Source organism: Hemiscyllium ocellatum, chromosome 18 (assembly GCF_020745735.1).
Source record: "Hemiscyllium ocellatum isolate sHemOce1 chromosome 18, sHemOce1.pat.X.cur, whole genome shotgun sequence".
Taxonomy (NCBI): domain Eukaryota; kingdom Metazoa; phylum Chordata; class Chondrichthyes; order Orectolobiformes; family Hemiscylliidae; genus Hemiscyllium; species Hemiscyllium ocellatum.
In genome coordinates this window covers 28,147,958-28,174,339 of record NC_083418.1, presented here as the reverse complement: position 1 = coordinate 28,174,339, position 26,382 = coordinate 28,147,958, and the positions used below count along the sequence as shown (strand labels likewise).

The 26,382-nt window shown below is 42.9% G+C and overlaps 1 protein-coding gene across 7 annotated transcripts in view; it reads left to right on the top strand.

The window, feature by feature from the left end:
• The first annotated feature begins 3,811 nt into the window (after window positions 1-3,811).
• LOC132824379 (von Willebrand factor C and EGF domain-containing protein-like) overlaps window positions 3,812-26,382 on the top strand; it is a 325,791-nt gene continuing 303,220 nt past the window's right edge. For all 7 annotated transcript variants that reach the window (XM_060838784.1, XM_060838782.1, XM_060838783.1 and 4 more), the window contains exon 1: window positions 3,812-4,282. In XM_060838784.1, coding sequence (XP_060694767.1) covers window positions 4,170-4,282 — 113 coding nt within the window. In that variant the 5' untranslated portion in view covers window positions 3,812-4,169. The remainder of the gene's footprint in view (window positions 4,283-26,382) is intronic.

Sequence of the window (26,382 nt, the reverse complement as noted above, 5' to 3'; positions counted from 1 at the left end):
ACAGTATTCAAGTCCTGTATAGATTTGTACACGATAGAGAGATCTTCAAGGAAAACAAGTATTTAGAATGAAGGGAGAACAGTTCGAAGGAAGCAGCTTTAATGTTGGAGAAATATTGGAATAAAACTTGAGATCAAGGGAGATTGCACAGCCAACAACTGATAGAGTCATAGAGATGTATGGCATGGCAACAGATACTTCAGTCCTACTCAGCTGTGCCAACCAGATATCCTAAACAAATCTAGTCCCATTTGCCTGCATATCACTCTAAACCCTTCTATTCATGGACACATCCAGATCCCCTTTAAACGTTGTACTTGTACACTTCCTCTGACAGTTCATTCCATACCTGCACCAGCTTCTGCATGAAAAAAGTTGCCCCTCAGGTCTCTTTCAAATCTTTCCTCTATCTCCTTAAACCCATCCCTCTAGTTCTGGACATCTCTGCTCTGCGGAAAAGACCTTGGCTAATCACCTTATCCATGCCCCTCATAATTTTATAAACTTCTATCAGGTAATCCCACTCCCTTGGACACTCCAGGGAAAATTATCCCAGCCTATTTAGTCTCTCCGATTAGCTCAAACCCTGACGACATCCTTACAAGTCTCCTTTGAAATCTTTCAAAATTCACAACATCTTTGCTATAGTAGGGAAACCAAAATTGAACACAGTATGCCAAAGGTGGCCTAACCAATCTTCTGTATAGCCACAACATGACCTCCCAACTCTTCTCAAACTAATACACTGATCAATAAAGGTAAGTGTACCAAATTCCTTCTTCACTACCCTGTCTACTTGTGACTCTATTTTCAAGGAACTATAACCCAGCACTCCAAGGTCTCTTTGTTCAACAATACTTCCCAGGATTTTACCATTAAGTGTATAAGTCCTGCCCTGATTTGCCTTTCCAAAATGCAGCACCTTACATTTATCTAAGGTAAACTCTATCCACCACTCCTTGAACCATGGGCCCATCTGATTAAGATTCTGTTGTACTCTGAGGTGACCTTCCTTGCTTTCTACTACACCACCAATTTTGATGTCATTGCAAACCTACTAACTGTACCTTCTATATTCACATGGAAATAATTTATATCAAGGACAAACAAAAATTATTGTTGGAGTGACCAAAGGTGGAAGTTGGTACGTAATGATTTAACTGCTGATGAAAGGGAAGAAATAAAATCTAAAGGACTTGAACGAAAACAAGATTTTCGTTGCCTGAAGTTCAAAAAATCAAGATCTAATAATTATTCAGTTTAGAGAGAAACTAAGGTTATAAGCACTGAAGTTGTCCTCCTAATGTTAGTCCGTGAAAATTTCAGTTTGTGGCATCTCTTGGTAGCATTCATTCATCTGAGGCTAATGTGGCTAATCCATTTAATATACTGTATAGTCCGACTGTGACAATGGACATCTATCCCAGATGTATTCCTTTTGATTGTTTCAAGACCACTGCCCATGAATTATGGAATTGGAAAAGCCAATGGTTGTTTAGAATGTTAACATATCCTAGACATTTTGGCAGAGTTAGTTAGCAATAGAAACAGCATTGCAAGGCAGAGCAACTCTGTTAGTTTGCTCAATTCCTGCTGTAGCACACATATCAGAAACTTGTTGGATCTGTTTTTCCCTTGCCAGAACTACACTTATTAAGCTTAAATGAATACTTTAGATGGATCAGCACAAACTGAGTTAGATATACTGAATGTACATTTTAGGGTGAGTGCCCTTGAGCATGGAGCATAGCATTGAAAATTATAACCTTACTGAAAGTAGCAATCTGCAGGTTAGCCATCTTCCTCCTGTCCTGCATTTCAGTTTACCAACAAGATTGACTCTGTCTGCAATCTGTTTTCTGCTTTGTTGACTAACTGCTAATGAAAAGGATGCTCTTGTGTCTCTGAGCTGAGTTCTCCTATCTCACATTACATTCAGAACATGTATTGAATCGAATGAGAAATCTTTGTTTCACAGCAATATTACAGTTGGAGGTTTTACGGGAATATTACATGGTGTGGACTGGGGTGGTCAAAGTTAAAAATCACACAAAACCAGGTTATAGTCCAACAGATTTAATTGCGAGTACTAACTTTCAGAGCGCTGCTCCTTCATCAGGTAACTAGAAAATATACAGTCAGAGGCTGAAGCCAGAAAGAACTGTTTGTTTAGCAACAACTACTTTTTCATGCATGAATCTGGTCCAGATGCTCGGTGAACTTCCTTCAGTTAGAATCAGTTTTGGAGAAAATATAAGGTTAAGAATTGTTTTTCCAGAAGCTGTCATATGTGCAGGGGAACTGTGGAAGCTCAATTTCAGTTGAGACACAGTGAGGCCTGTGAAGAAGAATATTGATGGAACTATTAAAGAGCCAGTGATTGCTGTTTAAGCTTGGCAGAAGCATGCATAAATTGTAGGTTTCAATTTGTCTTGTTAATTCTGGTGAAGATATCAGTGTAGGGCAAAGCAGATCCTCAAAAGGCAGGCATAAAGGGAATTAGGTTCCACACTGGAGACTGGGGTTGAAAATAACCTGGAGTCTGTGGGTGACTAGCAATAAAGTTCAGCATTTGTAAGGGAAGCGAGGTGGGTGTTGGATTGTGTTAATATTGAGATTAAGGATAAAGATAAGGGTTATCGGTGAAAAATGGCATTTAGATGGATTCCAATGACTACTGAGCAATGTTCTCTTTGAACCACATGACTGCACAACAACTGTGGGTTCTCATCCAGGCTGAATGCACTTTGGCTCCTTAAAGTTAACACATGTGGGCACAGTCTGAGACCAACCATCTTTAGACTAGATTAGATTCCCTACAGTGTGGAAACAGGCCCTTCAGCCCAACAAGTTCACTTCAACCCTCCAAAGAGTAACCCACCCAGACTCATTTCCCTCTGACTAATGCACCTGACATTATGGACAATTTAGCATGGCCAATTCACCTGACCCGCACATCTTTGGACTGTGGGAGGAAACCGGAACACCCGGAGGAAACCCACACGGACATGGGAAGAATGTGCAAACTCCACACTGACAAAGAAGGAAGCTGGCTCAGCAGAGCTCAACTGTGTGATTGTAGACCTCTCTACCTAGTGTCAACGCAGACTTTCCAACTGAGGACAGAAGTTTTCAGGATCTGGGCAAGAGAGTTCTTCCCAATGTAAAAAAAGATTTTACTATAGACGCTGTCAACTGGAGGCAGAAACTCCATCTATGTGAAGGTTATGACCATGTAAATGAGACCACCAGATCAGAACACCCCCAGAAATAGCCTTTCTGAGCAGTGATCCCAAATGTGAGAAAGGGAATAAAACAGAAAGCATCAAAAATATTCAATAGGTCTGGCAGCCTCTGTGGAGAAAGAAACAGAGTTAAGTTTCACGTCAGATGTGACTTCTTCAGAACTGAAGGCAGGTAGAAATGAGGCAGGTTTTATGCCATTGAAAGTTGAGGGTGGGGGCTGGGGGAATTCAGGAGCGGGCTGAGACATTGAAGGGAAGGTTCAGGATAAGTTAGAGGCTGAGATTACAAAACAAAAAGATGCTATAGAACAAAATGTAAAGGAAGTGGGAAGGGTTCTGGCCAGCAGAATTACAGTATTGCCTTGCAATCTCCAATGCCCAAAGTGGCCATGACCTTCACACCTCCGAGAACACATTCTTTGAGGCCAGCGAAGGACTTCAGAAAATCCGCCACTGTTTTAATGTATGAAAGGTGATACATGACTCCTGCGGCCGCAGGGGCAAACAGAACAGCCGCCCCACTCACCCCACATCGCAATCTAACACTCACTGGGTGCAGAGCAGTGAGAACAATAATAGCGAAGGGAGCAGAGACTCCGCACTCCCTCCCAGTGGGGGGGCAGAGACCACTCCCCAGTCACTGTGAGCACAGGGACTTTGTCCTCCCCCCACCACCGTGTGAGGGCAGGGAATCTCTACACCTCCTCCTTGCTGCCTGAAGGCTGGGTTCAGAACTTCCCTCTCCTCCCACCAGCTGGCTTCTCCATGCAGGGGCAGCCTTCCCATTGAGTGGAGGGGAGAGTCGAGAGCGCTACCGCCCGGGGGAGCAAAGCTGCACTCAGAGGATCGCTGAGTTAAGCTGGATCCCGGTCAGGGACAGTGGGTTCGGCAGGAGCTCGGCTCTCTCTCTCTCTCTGAGCAATTATGATTGGCCTGAAGACGCTGTGTGTGCTGTTCTGTGTACTGGGAGCTGATGGCAGGGTCTATACCGGCAGGAAGCGAGGAGTTCAGAAAAACTACAGCACCGCCATGCAGAGGTGAGAGACCCTCGCTCATTTTCATTCATATCATACCCTAATAAGAGCAGCAGCCGGGGACGCACTGATTTCAGTCTGTTCCTTACTTTTAATGAGGGCTCATTTAACTCAGCGCAGAGAATTTTATTCCGACCTACGGAACCAAAACAAAAAATGTGCAACTCGAATTTGTCTCTGTTAACCTGTTGACATTGGCTAGGCTCTCTCTGCGTTAAGTTACAGGTTTACCTGTGGCTCTTAAAGGGACATGGTCCTCACTGCAAATCTCCATTTTTTTTTGTTAAATGTGGGTATAAGCGAGGGACGTAAGGTAAAATGTACCCAATATGTAATTGCAGCTCGAATTGTGAAGTCTCCCAATTGAATTCCAGGGCTGTGCTACTTCATGTGTTTTAGCACACGCGGCTTCGTTTTAATTCCATGTTTGCTTTGGGTTTGTAGACAATTATTACATGACACAACATGGCGAATTAAGTAATGTGTGGTCACTCTGTTGGGGGTGTAAGTGTTCATAACCTCTGTCCCTTTATTGGAACTTGTGCAACTGATTATAGCTAACATGAGCTGTGAGATGAATTTCTGATGTGTAATCTTTACTTCAGTAAGGTTGCTTTTCACTTGTTTTGATTGACAGTTTGGGTCAAATGGGCAAACTCATTGTTATGAGGGATGTCCTCTCCAAAATGGGCTTTAGGGAGGGAATCTGCAATTGGATCAGACTGCTCTACACCAACATTGTCAGTGCAGTCTCAATCAATGGGTGGGAATCAGATAGCTTCCCTGTAAGATCTAGAGTCAGGCAGGGCTGCCCTCTCTCTCCTGCCTTGTTTGTGTGATGCATAGAGCCATTTGCCGAATCCATCAGAAAGGGTGCGAGCCTGAGAGGGGTGACTATTCCTGGCAGCGGGGGCCTACAGGTTAAGGCCTCCCTGTACATGGATGACGTCGCCGTTTTCTGCTCAGATCCGCTGTCCGTGCACAGACTCATGTGCATCTGCGACCAGTTCGAACGGGCCTCAGGGGCCAAGTTAAACCGAGGCAAGAGCGAGGCCATGCTCTTTGGGAACTGGGCCGACCAATCCTATATCCCCTTCACCGTCAGTACCAATCACCTGAAGGTGCTGGGTATTTGGTTCGGGGGGGCTGGGGCGTGCGCCAAGACCTGGGAGGAGCGGATCAGGAAGATGAGACAGAAACTAGGCAGATGGGAGCAACGGTCGCTCTCCATCGCGGGGAAAAAACCTGGTCATCAGGTGTGAGGTACTCTCAGTATTGTTATATGTGGCACAGGTCTGGCCTATCCCCAGAACCTGTGCTGCCGCAGTCACCCGGGCCATCTTCCACTTCATGTGGATGCAAAGAGACACAATGTACAAAGACCTGTGCAATGGGGGATAAAACACTCCCAATGCCACCCTCACCCTTATGGCCACCTTTGTGTGTGGCTGCATCAAGCTGTGCGTGGATCCCCGGTAGGCAAACACCAAGTGTCACTACGTACTGAGGTTCTACCTGTCCCCGGTGTTGTGAAGGATGGGCCTGGCCTCGCTGCCGCGGAACCCTCCGAGTAGTTGGACCGTTCCGTACCACCTGTCCTTCGTGGAGAAATTTTTGAAGAAAAACACCTTTGACCACAAGTCCATCAGGAAGTGGTCAGCACATAGTGTCCTTGAGACCCTTCGGGTAAAGGAGAGGGCGGATCCTATCGAGCGGTTCCCTGAGCAGACTGTCAGAGCCATTTGGCAGAATGCCTCATCGCCAGAACTTTCCAACAAGCACCAAGACATGGCTTGGCTGGTGGTGAGAAGGGCTCTACCTGTGAGATCATTTATGCAAGTTCGGACTCTCTGCCGCACCGCACGCTGCCCTCGAAGTGGCTGCGGTGGGGGACGAGACTGTCACACACCTCCTTCTGGAATGTGCCTATGCAGAGGAAGTCTGGAGAGGAACGCAGTGGTGTTTGTCGAGGTTTGTCCCGAGCAGCGCCGTGACGCGGGACTCCGTGCTCTACGGCCTGTTCCCCGGGGCGCACACCGAGACGAATATCAACTGCGCCTGGAGGATCATCAACTCGGTGAAGGACGCTCTCTGGGTGGTCCGAAACCTGTTGATCTTCCAGCTGAAGGAGTTGACCCCGACTGACTGGCACATTCCAAGGTTCAGGACTACGTGTTGAGGGACGCGCTGAAGCTTGGGGCAGCTGCCGCCAAGGCGCGGTGGGGAAAGACCACCATTTAACATCTGCCTGCCTAAAGAAGAACAGGGGGCCCATGCAGTCGTTTGGGCTCTGCTGATGCCCCAGCTAAATATATGGGCATAGGAGTGAGAAATGCACAGACCTGTATATAACAATGATAACTCTGAGCTGTGTATGCAAATGTTGACATATGTATGGCATGACCAAATGTACAGACCATCAGATTATTTTATGATTATTTACGAATAAAGTATATTTTTGAAATAAAAAAAAACCCATTGTTGTTCCCCACACCTCTGAGGCTGGTGTCATTTTGAAAGAGTTAATATATTGGGTGTCCCAAGTGCAACAGATTCATGTTGAATTGTGGTCTCAGAAGTGTCAGATGTGGTGGAGCCCAAAAGACTCATCCACAGTGTGAGAAACAAAGCTCACTCACTTCAATAATTTCAGTACGAGACAAGATCTGAATCAGTAGTGTCATTTATTTCACACTTGCAAGTGGGTGTGATGTCCACAAGGCAGGGACAAAACACACTGAATTCAACAAATACTCGATATTTATATAATTTGGTTCCTACATTTTTTTTAAATTTCATTGTTTCCCGCCCCCCCCCCATTTACATCCTCCACTTCTCTAAGACCGGTACCCATTACTCCTGTTTATCTCTTGTCTTATCCAGCCTTGTCTGTGACAAAATGCTTATTCCTGGCCTCACAAGGCCGTTTGACCTCATCCCATTCTTTGCTTAACATTATCTACTCCCTCCATCTGTGTCGCCCCTCCCAGCATCTTATCATTAAGGCTCTTTTAATTGGGCTTTGTTCCTGTGTTTCTGTAAAAGTGGGAAACAGATGTTTATACCTATTGTTTATACATGCATATTTAGTTTAACTGCCTCTCTTCACAGCATCTTATCTAGTACCTCTATTTCTACCATTGTTTTGCAGTCCCATTTCTTTCTTGCATACATTTTTAGCTAATACAAAAAAACAATTATGCATTTCCTCCACATAGTTCCCATTCTTGTTGACTCAGCTCTTGGCTGAAACAATTACACACTGGTGTGAGTTCATTCACTCCGCACCAGTAATTATAATTGCAGAAGTAACATTAATTTATCTATATCCCATAACAGTGAACATGATTTGGAGATGCTGGTGTTGGATTGGGGTGTGCAAAGTTAAAAATCACACAACATCAGGTTATAGTCTAACAGGTTTAATTGGAAGCATTAGCTTTCAGAGTGCAGCTCCTTCATCAGGTCCTTCATCTAATGAAGGAGCAGCGCTCCAAAAGCTAGTGCTTCCAATTAAACCTATTGGACTATAACCTGATGTTGTGTGATTTTTAACCATCCACAGTGAAATTTGATATTTTGAGAGTTCTGGTGATTGAGAAGTGCTCCTCATTTGCCATAAACCAGTGTCTCTGCCACCTATCATTTCTCCCCTCCTCCCCCCACCAGCACTTATTGTGGCAGATGAGGGAACCTAACATTGGTGTTTATTTCAAAACTATGTATTCATCAAAATTATCCATAAGGATGTACAAAGGTTCTAAATTATATCTTTACGGTCTTTGAAGAAAGAAAACAAACAAAATGTTTGAATTTTGACTCTTCTCAGGGTTTCTCTATAGTTGTTTTTTTTAAGAAAAACCATTTCCTACTTATGCAGGTAACTATTTATGTTCATTTTAAGGGAATGACGGAGTCTGATACCTGGACAGACCCTCGGTATATTTTGGCAGAAAGGCCTGAGTCAGTAGTCTTTCGCCACTGTACCTTGGCGGCAGCTGCTCTCGCCTTTAGTTTGTTCCTCATTACATAGTCCTGGACCTCGGGATGTGTCAGTCTGCAGCAATTGGTCTTTCGACTGGAAGACCAACAAGGTTCAGGTAGACCAAAGAGCGAGTTTCACTGCGATAATAGTCTTATAGGCGCAATCCATGTTTGTCTCGGTGTGTGTCTTGGGAACAACCTGCAGAGCACATGGAGTTGCTCTGGATGAACCTCGACACAAACCACTGCCTCTCTCTCTCCAGACCTTCTTTGCAAAGGAATGTTCCAAAGGTGATGAGTGACCGTCTGTACCTTCCTCCAGCCACTTCGAGGGCAGCGTGTGATGGCGCACAGAGACCAAGCATGCATGACCATTCTTCTTACCTCCAAGCCAAGCATGTTTCAGCATGTGAAAGCAGCAGCAGCAATGGACACTGCTCCTCCCGGTGATCAGGGACAGGAGCGACGGACACGGCTCCTCCCGGTGATCAGGGACAGGAGCGACGGACACGGCTCCTCCCGGTGATCAGGGACAGGAGCGACGGACACGGCTCCTCCCGGTGATCAGGGACAGGAGCGACGGACACGGCTCCACCCGGTGATCAGGGACAGGAGCGACGGACACGGCTCCTCCTGGTGATCAGGGCAGATAGCAACAGCAATGACCATGGCTCCTGTGGCAATTGAGGAGCATGATGGTAGTGACAGCAACTGCAAGCTTACTGGATATTCCAGGCTGTGGGTAGGCCTGGGTGTGAGAGAAGCGTTTAAAATCTGGATGTTCTCCTTTGCTTGCCTCTGTTTCTTTTTATGTTCTGCTTTTGGTGCATTGGTTAAAAAGTCTGGATTTGTACCTGACATGGCACTGAAGAATGTACACCTATCACTGTATTTCTATCAATCAGTCCACGTGACAATAAATCTAATTATAATTCTAGTTCGAATCTTGCTGCTTGTTGGAAAGTTCTGGTGATGTGACATTCCACCAAATTATCTTGACAGTCTGCTCAGGGGAATGTGACAGGAACCAACCTCTCCTTTTCCCAGAGGGTGCTGACCACTTCCTGATGGCCATGTGGTCAAAGGTATTTGTCATGGCAAACTTTCGCATGAGGGCCAAATGATATGGAACCTAATATTATCCGCCCTTAATCTGGTGAGCTACAATGGGCCTCCCATTGTGCACAAGCAACTCCACTGGTCTGATGTAAATGAGACTTCCTCGATATCACTGCAGATATCCCTGCGACTGGGGGATGAAATCCCATTTGAACTGTGAAACGATATAATGTAATGATGATTTAAAAAAAAGTATAGCAAGTATCTGAACAAGAGGCAATGAGTAACAACATGCAAGGCTACTTTCATTTAATATAATTGTCTGCAAAAACTTGGGATTCTGTCTTCTGTAAATAGAAACAAATTGAAACTGACAGGGGATGGTTGGTTTGAAGGTGAATTTTATAATGTGTATTTCTGGAAATAAAACAATCTACTAATATGTGTAAAAGATTAGGATCCAGTTCTATTCACCTTGGCATATGAAATTAAAACCATCCATGTGCACTCTGACGTATGTATGTACTTTCTTTCATTACTTCAATTGCAGTTACAGTTCACTGAAAGTTACAACTTGAGACAAATTTACGAAACAAATTTGCCATTCTTTAGTTCATATGTGGTTTATTTTCTTGAAACACAGTACAATATTTAAACTGCAGATGATGATGAGCATTAGTCAGGCGAACTTCTGCAGTTTCCTGACGGTGTTGATGTTTGCTGAGGTGCAGTTCCAGCAGTGTCCTATAGACTGTGCTCATGGTTATTTGTCATATTTATGAGTCTGGACTTTTCAGTTTCAGATGGATGACCGAGGGAGGTTCCAGCTAACCGCAATACGGTCCTCGTTCACCATCCACACACATGGTTTCCAGCAGTAATCAGAAAATGTGGTCACTTTCTGTCATTCCTATTCTGGGGATTACAGATGATAGTGGAAGCATCATAACCAGGGAACCGATCTTGACTTTCTTCACATGTGGGTTAGTGTCAGATTGTGTGCACAATTACTGAGTAAATCAGGGGCTTGCTAATCCCACTGGAATGAATCCCCAGAAAATATGAAATCCTTTACACATTTGATGCCATGGAGGTTTTTGTCCTGGTCACATTGAGTGCCACATTTCACTGCTGTTAATTGATGCCAAAATATATCCATTTAATCCTGTTTTATCTCACTTCTAAATCCCCAGTTCTGCAGCTTGGCAGTATTGTGCAGTTCTTAATTCCAAGGGATGATTGAGTGCTGGCTGCTATTAGTTAGGTACTAATTCAGTGTTAAGAGATGAGCACAACTAGAGGATAGACTACTCTAAGTTGAGAGTGTGGTGCTGGAAAAGCACAACACTCAGGCAGCATCCGAGGAGCAGGAGAGTCGATGTTTCGGGCATAAGCCTTTCATCAGGAATGAGACTTGTGCCCGACACGTCGATTCTACTGCTCCTCGGATGCTGCCTGACCTGTTGTGTTGTTCCAGCACCACACTCTTTCTCTCATCTCCAACAATTGCAGTCCTCGCTTTCTCCCAGATGTAGTACTCTAAGCCAAGTATTAATGTCGGTTTCAACCCAATCTTATGTACAGTCTCTAGATAGGTTTATTGTACCAATTCTGACCAACCTGCTAAATTTCTGGTGTCTCACTACTTTTGGGCCATGAGGAGATTACTGTTAAATTGTTTACCAATGGTCCCATAGCTCATACTGCAGATATTGGGTGAGAAGAGAAGCTTGAGACAACAGGAGAAAGTAACTCTTAAGCTGCTGATCTGAGTTTGCTTCACTTGCAAAACAACCTTGCTGCTGAATGTAAGACAGATGATGAGTAATGAATCTATTAGGAAACCATGTCTCGTGTTCTTTAGGTGCCACTATTTTAACACATGGTTGACTAAATTGTTCAAAGTATCTGTATTGAAATAATAACACCTAAAGAACATGGATCCAATTATGTCTCTCAGGCTACTGACGCACTTTGAAGTGAGCCATCTCTGACACCTTTCTAAGATGGAGCTTCAATGGGTATGACCTGCCACCTCTTGGCAGCAATGTTGTTTTCAGCTAGCTCACCTGTGTAGATGTTGCCAGCAGCTGGGGAAGGAAGAGCAGGCAGACAGAGAGCAAAGAAGACTAGACTGCATTTGCAAACAACACAGGCACCTTGCTCTGGCCTCGGGGAAAAGCTGTCTTTTAATGTAAACGAGGTGATCCTGCTGTGCTGGCGGTCTTACACTGTAAAGCATAATTACTTCCTTCACTGTACTTTACTGAGCATTGTGATATTATTGGGTCTGAAATGTATGAGCAAAATTATTGCACAGCATGTACACACTGCCTTACCATAGAGCTCTTTATCTCTCACCATTAAGTCAGCACAGCTACACCACTCGGTTTAGTAAATAATGATTGCAGCACAACTTTGGTGTGTTAACCCTGGAATCCAGCTGCTTTACAAAGATGCTGATAGCTTGATGCTGACCATTTAAGAGCAGGGTTAACCTTTGTGCAGTTATGACCTTTTCTTCATGTCTGTTTTGTTTGTTACAGTGAACGCGAGTGCTTATCGAAAGATTCTTTCAGTCCCGCTGTACCCCATTGATCTAAAGTGACCTTGAGGCTCCTTTGTCTTCCCACCTGCTTCATCAATCATCCCATTAATGAGCCCAAGTCACAGAACACGACTCTCGGAATGTGTTTGTTACCTTTCTGCAGCCAGTGACACTCAGTGATTTCAGTGATGTATTGGCCAGCATGCACTGTTATGTCTCAGACTCTCTCAAAGAAGGTCCACTAACATTGAATTGAAGCCTGCTTTGACTTTTAAACTCACTGAGGTGGTGTTTCTCAGACTAAACGACTTAAGGGGGGTGCGGCCCAATTATTTCCCACTCTGGTGTGTTTTGGCTTCCCCCCAGAAGCTGGCCCAGTCCAGCAAAAAAGTGTCGACTCAGAGAGGCAGTCGGAAAATTATAACTTGTCACCAACTCTCTTGGTTGGTATTCAGTTAACCATCTGTAATTAACAATGGGCTGAAAATGTGTTGCTGGTTAAAGCACAGCAGGTCAGGCAGCATCCAAGGAATAGGAAATTCGACGTTTCGGGCATAATTAACAATGGGCATCAAGGTTAGTGACCTTGTAATCATTTTTGACCATGTAACTGAGATTTTGGGGTATTTGGAAGCTGTTATTTAAAGTGGGGAGCTCATGCCCAATCTGCGCGTTTTAAAGGAAGTCTGGAAAATGCTTTCCTCGATTTAGAGTATGATTCCAATCATCAATATTTTTGCCTGTAGCTTTTCTAATAGACCATTGTATATGTTTGAGCCTCGAACAAGATGAATGTAACCAGCTTGATTGACTGTACTAAGCAGTGATTACCACCAGGACTATCTCTGACCTCACCTACTGCAGTGGTCTGCAGTCCTGGCCACTCATTTCCTTTCCCTCCCCCAGCTGAGGTGTTTGAATTGACTTCAGTGACTTTGCGAATGTGGGAAGGCTGAAACCAGAAACCTTGCTTCTACTGGAAAGTTGAGATTTGGAAGCCAGTGGAGAGTAGTTTAGAATCATAGAATCCCTGCAGTGCGCAAGCAGGCCATTTGGCCCATCAGGTTCATGCTGCCCCTCCAAACAGCATCTGACACAGACCCAACTCCTCGCCCCCTATCCTGTTCCTGTCACACTGCATTTCCCATGGCTAGTTCACCTAGCTTGCACATCCCTAAAAACTGTGGGCAATTTAGCATGGCTTGTCTGGAAGAGCCAACTGACAATAGAGGCATGGACAACAGTTTCATCAGTGTGGGAGCGGAGATCAGGATGAGGTTGGACAGGTTATGGTAATGAGAATTGATAGTCCTAGTGATGACCATGAATATGGGATTAGAATCTCATTTCCAGGTCAAATGTTAAAAAAAGCAAACTGGTTTAATCTCGGACACTTGCCTGAAAGAAGATGGAGTCAATATCTACCGAGCAGAATCTGCAGTGGGAGCAGAACCGATCACTTTTGTCTTCCTAATAATCTCCCAGCAGATGCATGGAAACATTTCTAAGCAGGTGGAAAAACGGTCACGCCCTAGTGGCTATATGGAAGCTACATCCCAAGTTCATTTCCGAAATTGCAGTGTATTCTCCTGAGCACCTTTGAGCAGATCTGTGAAGGAATGCATTCCTTCAAGAATGAGCATTCAATATGCAGTCTGCTCAATAACAGGGGGATGCATTTGAGTGGGCAGGTCCTGACCACATCGGATATGAAACAATCTGATGAGTTTAGCTTTGCTAGTTCCATTGAGTTCATTGCCGTTGACCTTTTTTGTGGAAAAAAAACCCGGCTCCATCTTAGAATTATTCCTTTGTTTAGGTGGATTGGTATGTATTGGATGTCCATGGAAACAACCTACACTTGGCTGTACAAGTCCCTATGCTCATGAAAGATGATAAAAACAGGCCACATGAGAAGTTAGCTTAGTGAGAATAAAGTAACATCCTGCTTACACTCCCTCTACATTCTCTGCAAGGCATCCGTTGAACAGTACATCTAAAAGAACAATTAACTCTATGAAAACAAGCCCCTTTAGAAATGTCTTAACAATTGCCATGTAATTTTAAAAGGTCCAGATTGCTCAATTTAATTGATGCTTTAAAATTGTTTTATTGCTGTTGAGCAAATAGAAATTAATAAGTGAGTAATTTCTGAAATATTAACTTCAACCTTAATATGAACCTTAACTGAAGGTTGGTGAGTTGGACTAAGTTTTATAACCTCACTGTAGTCCTATATTGTTTGTGTACGTCACCAAGTTTAAGTGCATTTAAGTCATCATTGGACAGGCATATGGATGTACATGGAATAGTGTAGTTGGGTGGGCTTCAGATTAGTATGATAGGGTGGCGCAACATTGAGGACCAAAGGGCCTGTACTGCGCTGTAATGTTCTATGTTCTATATAAGTGACAGTCATGGAGGAGGCAACAATGGAAGAGACTGTGATGGACCATATTGTAATTAGACAGCAGCAATTGAAGAAATGAGGGGGCAAAAATGATGGGAACACCAGTGGAAATGTCAATAATGAGGAATACTAACAACAGTGGTGAGGAACAATAATATGGCAACAATAAAGTATGGATCAGTTTTAAATAGAAAGGAAGACGATCTACTGTACAAACACAAAGATGGTAAAGCCCCTTTTTTGCATTCATGTATACTAAAATAAGCCATGGGGGTGGGGGACACAGGGAAAACTATGACAAGACTTGCAGACAGCTGCTGTTCCTACATTCAAGAAGGATGTCAGAACAAATCCAGGGAATTCTAAACCACTTAGTTCAACGTCACTGGAGGGAACGATAGTACAATCCTTCGTCAGAATTTAATAGAAAAGCGTCTATAAATGAAAGTAGGATTAATAGGTCATCAGCCCCTTGAGCCTATTCTGCCATTCAGTAGGATCATGGCTGATCCAACATTCCTCGCATCCACTTTCCTGCCTATTCCTCATAACCCTTGATTCCCCGACTGATCAATAATATATTTATCGCAGTCTTGAATATACATGAGGACTCTGCTCCCACAGCTATCTGTGGCAATGAGTTCAAAAGATTCTCGAGCCTCTTAGAAGAAATTCTTCCTCATCTCAATTAAGTTGGCCATTCTTTATTCTGAGCCAATGTCTCTGGTCCTAGACTCCCATGAGGGGAAACATCCTCTCAGCATTCTCCCGGTCAAGCCCCTTAAGAATCCTACACTGAAAGAAAAACAACAAAAAGTTGCTTAACTTCACAATTCTTGGAAAAATTGGCAGCCAAAATTGATGAGGATGATATAATGGACATTATAGCATTTGGACTTTTGAAAGATGTTTGTAAACTACTGGATGATAGACTTGACGAAGATTAATGTGTACGGAGTCGCGGGACAAGGAGAGAATGGAGAGAAACTGGATGCAAAACAGAAAACGTGGTTAATGCAGAAGGTGGGAAGTGACAATCCACAGAAAGCAATACTGGGGTGATTGTTGTTCACGATTGACTTTAATGATTTGGATTCAGGATTTGGGAGCACCATATCCAAATCTCCAAACAACTCCAAATTTCGAGTAATTAATACTGAGCATGACTGTGACAAAAACAGACAGGAAAATGTGCAGGAACCTGCTGATTGTGAATAAATGGCAAATTAAGTTCAAAAATCTGACTGTGTGTTTGTAGGGGGAATAAAGAGGTCATTTACTTCTTAGAAAATAACTCTAAACCACAAAGAAGAGAGTAGAATTGACCTATGTGTTCAGTTACTCAGCAATAAATAATAGTGTTAAGAAAACTATCTTAGAAGAAGTACAATTGAAATCAGTTTATTTCTAAAGTAGAAGTTAGAAACAGAAAAGTTTGATTAAATTAACGTGGAATTAGTTATATAAATGTTGAAAATATCATGCACAATTCAGGTTTGCATAATATCAAAACAATACAGAAACCTGGAGAAAGTCGTCAAGCAAGACGAAACAGGCTGGGGCTAGTTCCTTGAAAAGAGAAGACAGATATTGAGGTCAACTAATTGAGGTTTATAAAATCTAAAGGGTTTGACAGGACAGATCTTGGGATGATATTCCCCCTTATGGGGGAGTCTAAGTATTGAGGTCATGAATATAAAGTAGTGACTAATTCAGGAGAAAATGCTTTACCTAGTGAGTAAATCACTGCATAGAGAATGGTTGGAACAGATAGCATACATTCATTTAAAATGGAACTGAATAAGCGTGTGAGGGAAATATGAATAAATGGTATAGACATTAATGTGAGCTCAATTAGAGTTCAAGAAAGAACATGTGAAACATATACAACAACTTTAACCTGTCTGGCCAAATTCTGTATCGTAGATTTCATGTCATTATCTCCATTTTGTGTGTTGTATATGGTTCTGAGAGATGAATACTGAAGAAGTCCATAAGCACCACTCAGTATGATAGTGACATATGGACTTCGGGCAGACCAGCTTAGGATCTTGAAGGAATGTCGCTGAACGCCTATGCCTACTCAAAGTCTCTGTAACACGATCTATCACATTAAAACCTGTAACTAGTTGCTGTTTTTTAGTCAACCTGTTATAACACATCGCTGTGGTTGGTCGGACTTGAACCCAGTCTTTCTGGCCCAAAGTTAGGGATACTACCAGTGCATAACAAAAGCCCCTTTTACTAATTTCTAACACAATAAAGCACATCTTGTTAACTACAACAGACTCTTTGAGTTAGACCAAGATGTCGTTTTCCTCTAGCACACATTCCTCAAGCAGATCTTCTGTTTCCTATAGTTAAAGAGGAAGGTAGTCATAGAGATGTGCAGCATGGAAACAGACCCCTCGGTCCAACTCGTCCATGCCGACCAGATATCCCAACCCAATCTAGTCCCACCTGCCAGCACCGGCCCACATCCCTCCAAACCCTTCCTATTCATTTACCCATTCAAATGCGTTTTAAATGTTGCAATTGTACTGGCCTCCACTACATCCTTTGGCAGCTCATTCCATACACGTACCACCCTCTGCGTGAAAAAGTTGCCCCTTAGGTCTCTTTTGTATCTTTCCCCTCTCACCCTAAACCTATGCCCTCTAGTTCTGGACTCCCCAACCCTCATAATTTTGTAAATCACTATAAGGTCACCTCTCAGCCTCCGACTCTCCAGGGAAAACAGCCCCATCCTATTCAGCCTCTCCCTGTAGCTCAGTTCCTCCAACCCTGGCAATATCCTTGTAAATCTTTTCTGAACCCTTTCAAGTTTCACAACATCTTTCCGATAGGAAGGAGACCAGAACTCCAAGCAATATTCCAACAGTGGCCTAACCAATGTCCTGTACAGCCGCAACATGACCTCCCAACTCCTGTACTCAATACTCTGAACAATAAAGGAAAGCATACCAAACGCCTTCTTAACTATCCTATCTACCTGCGACTCCACTTTCAAGGAGCTATGAACCTGCACTTCAATGTCTCTTTGTTCAGCAACACTCCCTAGGACCTTACCATGAAGTGTATAAGTCCTGCTAAGATTTACTTTCCCAAAATGCAGCACCTCGCATTTATCTGAATTAAACTCCATCTGCCACTTCTCAGCCCATTGGCCCATCTGGTCCAGATCCTGTTCTAATCTGAGGTAACCCTCTTCACTATCCACTACCCCTCCAATTTTGGCGTCATCTGCAAACTTACTAACTGTATCTCTTATGCTCGCATCCAAATCATTTATGTAAATGAGAAAAAGTAGAGGACCCAGCACCAATCCTTGTGACACTCCACTGGTCACAGGCCTCCAGTCTGAAAAACAACCCTCCACCACCACCCTCTGTCTTCTATCTTTGAGCCAGTTCTGTATCCAAATGGCTAGTTCTCCCCGTATTCCATGAGATCTAACCTTGCTAATCAGTCTCCCATGGGGAAACTTGTCAAACGCCTTACTGAAGTCCATTAGGTCACATCTACTGCTCTGCCCTCATCAATCTTTCTTGTTACTTCAAAAAACGCAATCAAGATTGTGAGACATGATTTCCCACGCACAAAGCCATGTTGCTATCCCTAATCAGTCCTTGCCTTTTCAAATACATGTACATCCTGTCCTCAGGATTCCCTCCAACAACTTGCCCATCACCGAGGTCAGGCTCACCGGTCTATAGTTCCCTGGCTTCTTTGACAATAGTGAGCTGGAATACTGAGGAACAGATGATAAGGAAGGGCATTATTGAGAAATCGGCACTGGTGATGAATATTATTGCAGTGGGAAATAATGGAGAGAAACAGTGTTGCATGGACAGTAATGAAAGCAGTATAAGGACATGGGAATAATGAGAAATGCAGCAAGACAATAATGACGGGGACAATAATGCTGCAAAGAGAACCAATGAGATTGAGCAGCAATGGAAAAGAGTAGTCATATTTGCATTGGTGATAGTGGGGGCAATAAGGAATGGAAGCAAAAACTGAGAGGCTGTACTAGAGGGAGGTAAAACTATGTGAAATGTATTGTTTCATTTTGCTTGTGTATGTGACATGAATAACTTTTAAAAACATGAAGAAATGTTGATAAAGTAAGCAGGCAGTGACAGAGTTAACACTTAAAGCAAATTTTAATAGCTTCCTGACTTGTGCTCGTAGGAGCTCTTCTGTAATACCAAAAGCAGTCAGGCTGCACCTCTGTAAGAATGCCAAGTGGGGCTGCTATAATCTCTTTCATGTCTCCACAATAACAGTATGTCTCATTGCTACAAACTAACTCTGCTCATAACTTTATGAATGCTGTTTCTTCTTAGCTTTACATTGTTTCCAAAAGTTTGCATTGTGATTTCACAGGCTGTTTGCAATTATGCATTTCAATCTCGAAATACTTGTGGAAAAATACAAGCTATTCAAGCACACGTTACAGGATCACATTTGTAAAGTCAGTGTGTTCAGTCCTCATTCTCAGAATTAATTTGCTCTGTCAGGGAGCAGTATTTGTTTCAGGTGGGTGGCTGATACAACTCCTCACTTTGCGAGGGTCACGGCCCCCTTTTCACTTCTCAAGGGTCTCCCTCCTCTCTTTCTGGGAGGATCACTGATCGCCTCCTCATTTCAGGATGGTCTCTGATACCCCTTCTCACTTCAGGAGGGTCACTATTCCCACTCCCTTAAGGGAATTCCCTGGTTTGGTTCTGTTCGGGTTAATTTGGGTCTGATTCTTCATCTTCCTTCTTTGTCTTTCCTTTTAATCTCAATTCACATCAAGGCGTTGTCTGGTATTGTCCCATCAGTGCCATTCAAACACTAGTACCTGAATGAAGTGAGCCAAGTACTACCAAATGATATTGTTGACTAGTGTGACTCCGGGCAAATTCATACTTTACTCATTGGCCCCACACAAAGGATAGAATTAAAGATGAGTTGTGACAGCGTGTGTTGTGCTGTTTTGTTATTTTCCGAGTATGAAGCAGAGTTTTAGATTCCTGTCAGGTAAATTGAATGGAAAACTAACATGGGAAGTTTGGACACTAAGATATTGAGAATGTGTTTGTGTATGGAGCCCTGTCAGCCTTGGTTCTAGAGTTACCTGCCAAAACCACAGACCACCTGTAAAAATATACTCTTGAACTCTCAGTAGATTAAAATCAAATTTGGGATCTCTGCCTATGCTATTAGAGAGTTACTGACCTGGAGAGTATAAGAAAGCATGAAGTTTTATTGAAATATGACATTAACGTTTACTTTGCTTGTTTAAAAAGGGATTGGTAACTAGTTGTGAAAAGAGAACAATGGAGTGAGGGCTGACTTAAACCATCAAAGAAACCAAAGCAAAAGATTGCGGATGCTGGAGATCTGAAATAAAAACAGGAATTACTGAAAAGGAAACTCAGCAGCTCTGACCGAACGTGTGGAGGGAGATACACAGTTAACGTTTCAAATGCAGTGTAACTTCTTCGGAACTGAAGAAGAGTCATTTTCAGACTCGAAACATTCACTGTTCCTCCTTTCACGTGACTTGCTGTGTTTTTTCCAGCAGTTTCTGTTTTGATTACAGAAACCAGTATCCTGATAAGAGCTGTACTATGTTAGCACCACTGCCTCACAGTGGCAGGGACCCAGGTTCAATTCCACCCTGTCTGTGTGGAGCTTGCACGTTCTCCCTGTGTCTGTGGGGTTTCCTCCAGGTGCTGTAGTTTCCTCCCACAATCCAAAGATGTTCAGGTTTGGTGGATTGGAAATGCAACATTGCCTGTAGTTTTCAGGGATGGGTAGGCCAGATGGGTCAACCATGGGAAATGCAGGGTTACACGGATAGGGTGGGGGGATGGCTCTGGGTGGAATGCTCTTTGGAGAGTTGGTGTGGATGTGATGGGACAAATGGCCTGCTTCCACACTAGGGATTCTATGATAGTTTACGATCCATGAATCTCAATGAGATTCTTCTACTATAGTCACTCATAGAAGTCATTTGAAACACATTTCCCCAGCGTTCTTCCTCCCTGACCTGATACTGCTAATATCTTGTTCGGCTTTGTTCGATAGGTACTAGATACATGCAGGTATGTTTCTCAAGAGGTCATTATTTACAGGGGTGCCAAGAAAGTAAGTGGGAGTAGGATATTTGATTGTGGAGGCCATCACAACTCAGCTGAACATTGTTTATCTTTCTAGCTGGAATCACAGGGATGTTGACAATGTGAACTTAATTTCAACGTTAAGTATCTCTGAAGAGAAATTTGAGGTCTGAATTCTCGATGCAATCGCAAATCAAACAAAAATATTTACTTGTATTTTATTTTACAGTCCCAGTGAAGTGCTGCAAATGCTGATCGGTTATGTATTCTCAGCATTTTCTCTTTTAATTTCAGAATTCCAGTATTTTCTCTCGATTACTTCTTATGTTATTCTATGTCTTTGTGACTTTTTAAAAATGCTACAGATGCAGATCATCCACTGAAGGTGCCAGTTCTAAGTAATAAGTGATATTTCTCTTCTTTGTAGTCCATTTCTGTGGCACCCTAATCTTAGCTCTTAAGTAGTTTTATTATCTCAAAGCGGTTTCTGCTACACCATACTCTAGAGCTTTAGTCATGATTCCCTCCTATGTCTGTCTGCATGCCATTCCTTAATCACTTTATCAGCTATCCTTGGATCAGCATTCAGCTACGTGCAGATGATGCCAAACTCTACTTTCCTGGTACCATCACCATCGACTTTTGGGCTGTTGCTACATTGCTAGACTTTGTCCAATATTAAGACATTTAAGAGTCAAAATTTCCTTGTGCTCAAACTTGCAGATGTCTTTTCTAATGTCCGAAAGCGCTATAGGTTAGATTTTGAAATTGTTCAATTGTATGAAACAACAACAATTTTGAAACCTATTTTACATTTATCCCCATTTTCGTTTCCATTAACGTCATCAGATTGGAACTCTCCGATATACAGCCTCAGTGCTTGGATCTGGACCGAATGCAATTCAGAGTGAAATATTTCCTACCAGTAGTCTGCTGTTCTAATTTTTAAAATTAAATTTCAAAGTCCCCTTTCATTTCTATGACTCAGGAACAGGAATCAGCTATTGAATCCCTGAGCAGGAAAATCGACGTTTCGGACAAAAGCCCTTCATGACCTGCTGTGCTTTTCCTGCACCACTCTCATCTTGAATCTCATCTCCAGCATCTGCAGTACCCACTTTCACCTATTTAAACCCTGATGCCTGCTCCACCATTTAATGAGGTAGTGGTTGATTTATGACTTAATTCCATACATTTGTCTTTGTACAGTACTGTCTAGAATAAAAAAGTTAGAAAATACAGGTCTATTGTTCTCAGATTTGAATCTAATACATGACCTAGCACCCATTGCAATTTGAGAAAGAGATTTCCAATTTTCCATCATTCTTTGTGAATGAAATTGCTTACTAATTTCACTCTTAGAATATCTGGCACTAGTACTAAGACCCTCGAACTGAAATTGAATAAGTTTTCACTTTTCTGCTTGAACAACTTGGATTTTAAATCAATTTTTCAAAATCTATTCCAACTGGAAAACTTAAGTCCAATAATTGGCCCCTAAATGCTGCTCTACCTTACAACATACCATATTGTTTATTTTTTCCCATTCTTTTCTAGTAAACTGGACCACTACTGCCCCTTTGTTTAGTATAGTGCAAGTTAAACAACACTTTTAAACAGTGTCCTATTCAGTCCACAGCCTACCAGTGGTTAATTAGAAATACCTCACTTTCACAACAATTACAGCTTGGAAAAACTCAGCAGGAACAGTCTGTATCTATGGAGAGACACAAAGTGCACACTTCAGGTTAATGATCTTTGAACTGAGGAATTGTTCTCAAAAAGAGCGATGTGGAGGTGCTGGTATTGGACTGGGATGGACAAAGTCAGAAGTCACACGACACCAGGTTATAGTCCAACAGGTTTATTTGAAATCACAAGCTTTCGGAGTGCTGCTGCTTTGTCAGATGAAGTCATCCTCCAAAAGCTTGCGTTTCATATAAAGCTGTTGCTCTATAACTTGATGTCGTATGAACCCTGACTTGAAGAAGAGTCATGTTGGTCTCGAAACATTAAATTTGTTGTGCTGACGTGTTGCAACGTAATCTAAGTTCCCTGCAAACAGATAATTAGAGTAATTTGGATCCAGGAGCATGATGAGAAGAATTATTTTAATTTGGCTTTTTCCAAGATGTTGGATAGCTTTGGTGTGCTTGAATAGGCTAATATTAAACATTGTTAAAAGGAAATATGAAGATGATAGGAAAGGTATTGAGAGATATGGGCTAAACACACAGAAGTAGAATTAGTTCAGTTTAGGATACTTTTTCAACATGGACACTTTGGATCAAAGGGTCTGCATCATGGGGCAGGGATGGGGTGGTGGTAGGGACATCATTTTAATACTAATGAGAATAATGTGTTGATTGGTTGAAATATCATTGGCATGGAAAATTGGCAGGAGCAGTGAACTTTCAACCTTTAATGGTCATACCAGGCAATTCTCAAACCAAATATTTTGATTGGTCAGGGCATTGCCATAGGAATGGAGTGGAGATTATTTGCGTCCATTGCTCTTTTTTTTGAAAGGTGTAATATATGTATAAATTCCTTTTGCCTACAAAAAACAGCTTATGTTTGTAATATCTAGCACCAACTTGTGGGTCTGGTTGATGAGCTTAAATTGATTTCTGATGTAACTCCTAGCACATGTGGATGATTTCTGACTGCAGTGATATCTTACCGTGGATACACTTTACCTTTCTTGCAAACATGGACTGGTTGATGCTGCCAGGTGAATATTTGTCTATCCTGTACTGAGAGTCATAGAAGTACTGCATGGAAACAGACCCTTCGGTCCAACCTATCCATGCTGACCAGATATCGCAACCCAATCTAGTCCCACCTGCCAGCACCTGGCCTATATCCCTCCAAACCCTTCCTATTCATATACCCATCCAAATGCCTCTTAAATGTTGCAATTGTACCAGCCTCCACCACATCCTCTGGCAGCTCATTCCATACACGTACCACCCTCTGTGTGAAAACATTGCCCCGTAGGTCTCTTTCATATCTTTCCCCTCTCACCCTATATCTATGCCCTCTAGTTCTAGACTCCCCGATTCCAGGGAAAAGACTTTGTCTATTAAGACCATAAGACCATAAGACATAGGAGTGGAAGTAAGGCCATTCAACCCATCGAGTCCGCTCCGCCATTCAATCATGGCTGATGGGCATTTCAACTCCACTTACCAGCGTTCTCCCCATAGCTCTTAATTCCTCGAGACAACAAGAATCTATCAATCTCGGCCTTGAAGCCGTTTAGCATCCCGGCCTCCACTGCACTCCGTGGCAATGAATTCCACAGGTCCACCACCCTCTGGCTGAAGAAATGTCTCTGCATTTCTGTTCTGAATTGACCCACTCTAATTCTAAGGCTGTGTCCATGGGTCCTAGTCTCCTCGCCTAACGGAAACAATTTCCTAGCGTCCACCCTTTCCAAGCCATGTATTATCTTGTACGTCTCTATTAAGTCTCCCCTTAATCTTCTAAACTCCAATGAATACAATCCCAGGATCCTCAGCCGTTCCTCATATGTTAGACCTGCCATTCCAGGGATCATCCGTGTGAATCTCCGCTGGACACGTTCCAGTGCCAGTATGTCCTTCCTGAGGTGTGGGGACCAAAACTGGACACAGTACTCCAAATGGGGCCTAACCAGAGCTTCATAAAGTCTCAGTAGCACATCTCTGCTTTTATATTCCAACCCTCTTGAGATAAGAGACAATTTACCCTATACATGCCCCTCATAATTTTGTAAACCTCTATATGGTCACCCCTCAGCCTCCAATGCTCCAGGGAAGACATCTCCAGCCTGTTCAGCCTCTCCCTGTAGCTCAAGTCCTCCAACCCTGGCAACATCTTTGTAAATCCTCTCTGAACCCTTTCAAGTTTCACAACATCTTTCCGATAGGAAGGAGACCAGCATTGCACATAATATTCCAACAATGGCCTGACCAATATCCTGTACAGCCGCAACATGACCTCCCAACTCCTGTGCTCAACTTCACCTCTCTTAGAAAGTAAACCAGTTACCAAGTTGTGTGTTCCATAGCATGTGCATCATCTGGCTTCAGGTGGAGTTTCAGACATGATGCATGACCATCTGTATTAGTGTCAGCAGTTTTTCAACTAGAGATTGATGTGTCTTCATCCATAATGCCATGCCTGCACTTTCTGGACAGTGTTCAGCAATTTCTGACTGTTAATTTCTCTCCCTAGGACACAGGCTGTAAGCACTAAGGCCAGTTTTAGCAATTCAGTTGCTGCTGTGGCTGAGAGGTGCTTTCTGAAACATGCCAGGTATGAAAACTTGAAACCCCTTGGGCTGAAAGACTTGGAACGAAACCACTTTCCAACCCTGACCACTAAAGTATCAGGAATGTTTAATGAGGATATTGAAGAGTATGCAATGGTCTAGATTTTGTGGTCTGCAGTTAGGGATCTGTGCTCACCATTCATCATATTTGATGCTAATAGGCTTTCTGCCAGATTTTTGAGTGTCAACTTATGGTACTTAAAGGGTACTGTGTTGGAAAAGATTGCTGTGAAGGGGAAGGAGTGGGATTTCATTTGGCAGGTTTGATTGAGGCAAATTGCCTAGTCCTTTAAAAAATCAGAATGAATTATGTTGTGAGTTCATGGACAGAAAGACTGCTTTTAATTTTCTAACATTCACTAACTCTGACAGAATGCGACTCCACACCGCTAAAAGCAAATTTTCAGTGTAAGAAAATTTGATTGGAATTTTATTTATTTAATTTTATTTAATGGGTCCACCATTTATTGCCCATCCCTAATTACCCTGGTGAAGGTGATGGTGAGATGCTGACTTACTTTGCTGCATTTTTTAGGGTGTGAGGAAGGGTTTTAATTGACCAACATTTAAGTGATGTTGATATAGATGCAAGACAGTATGGTATCTGACTTGGCAGGGACCTTGCAGGTGGCGATGTTCCTTTGCATCTGCAGCTACTGCCCTTGTAGATGGCAGTTGTTTATTCGTTTGGAAGGTGAAGTCAGAGGAGTCTTGGTGAGTTACTGTAGTATGCTTTGTAGCTGGCATCCAGTAGTAGGCTGCTTTGTCCTGGATCATGACAAGCTTCTTGAGTATTGTTGGAACTGCAGGTATGTCAGGAGTATTCAATCATACTCCTAACTTGTGCTTTGTAGATGGTGACTAGGCTTTAAGGAGTCAGTAGGTAGGTTCATTGCTGCTGGATTCCTAGTTTCTGACCTGCTCTTTAACCAACAGTATTTGTATGGCTGGTCTGTTTCAGTTTCTGGACAATGATAACCTCCAGGATGTTGACGGAGAGGGATTTGGTGAAGGCAATGCCTTTGAACTTCAAGGGGCAAGAATTAGATTTTCTTTGCGATTTGTAGCACAAAGTTTACCAGCCTTTTGTTAGCCCAAGCCTGAATGTTGTCCTGGTCTTGCTGCATATGCACGAAGGTTGCTTCAGTATCTAAGGAGTGATGCTGATGGACTATTGTGTAACTATCAGTGCTCAATCCTACTTCTGATCAATTGATGGAGCAACTGAAGGTGGTTAGACCAAGGGGACTACCCTGAGGAACTCTTGCAGAGATGTCCTGGGCTGAAAGTTATCAACCTCCAGAAAGTCCAGAACTAGAGGGCATAGGTTTAGTGTGAGAAGGGAAAATGTAAAAGGGACCTAAGGGGCAACTTTTTCTCACAGGAGGTGGTGTGTGTATAGAATGAATTACCAGAGGAAGTGGTGGAGGCTGGTACAATTACATGTTTAAAAGGCATCTTGATGGGCGCATGGATAGGAAGGATTTAGAGGTATATAGGACTACATGAGGTTTGGAAATTGGTCAGCGTTGACGAGTTGGACTGAAGGGTCTGTGTCCATGCTGTACATCTCTATGACTCAATGTTATCTTTCTTTGTGTCAAGTATGACTTCAACAAGCAGAGAGTTTTCCTCCTGATTCCCATTGACTCCAGTTTTCCTAGGGCTCTT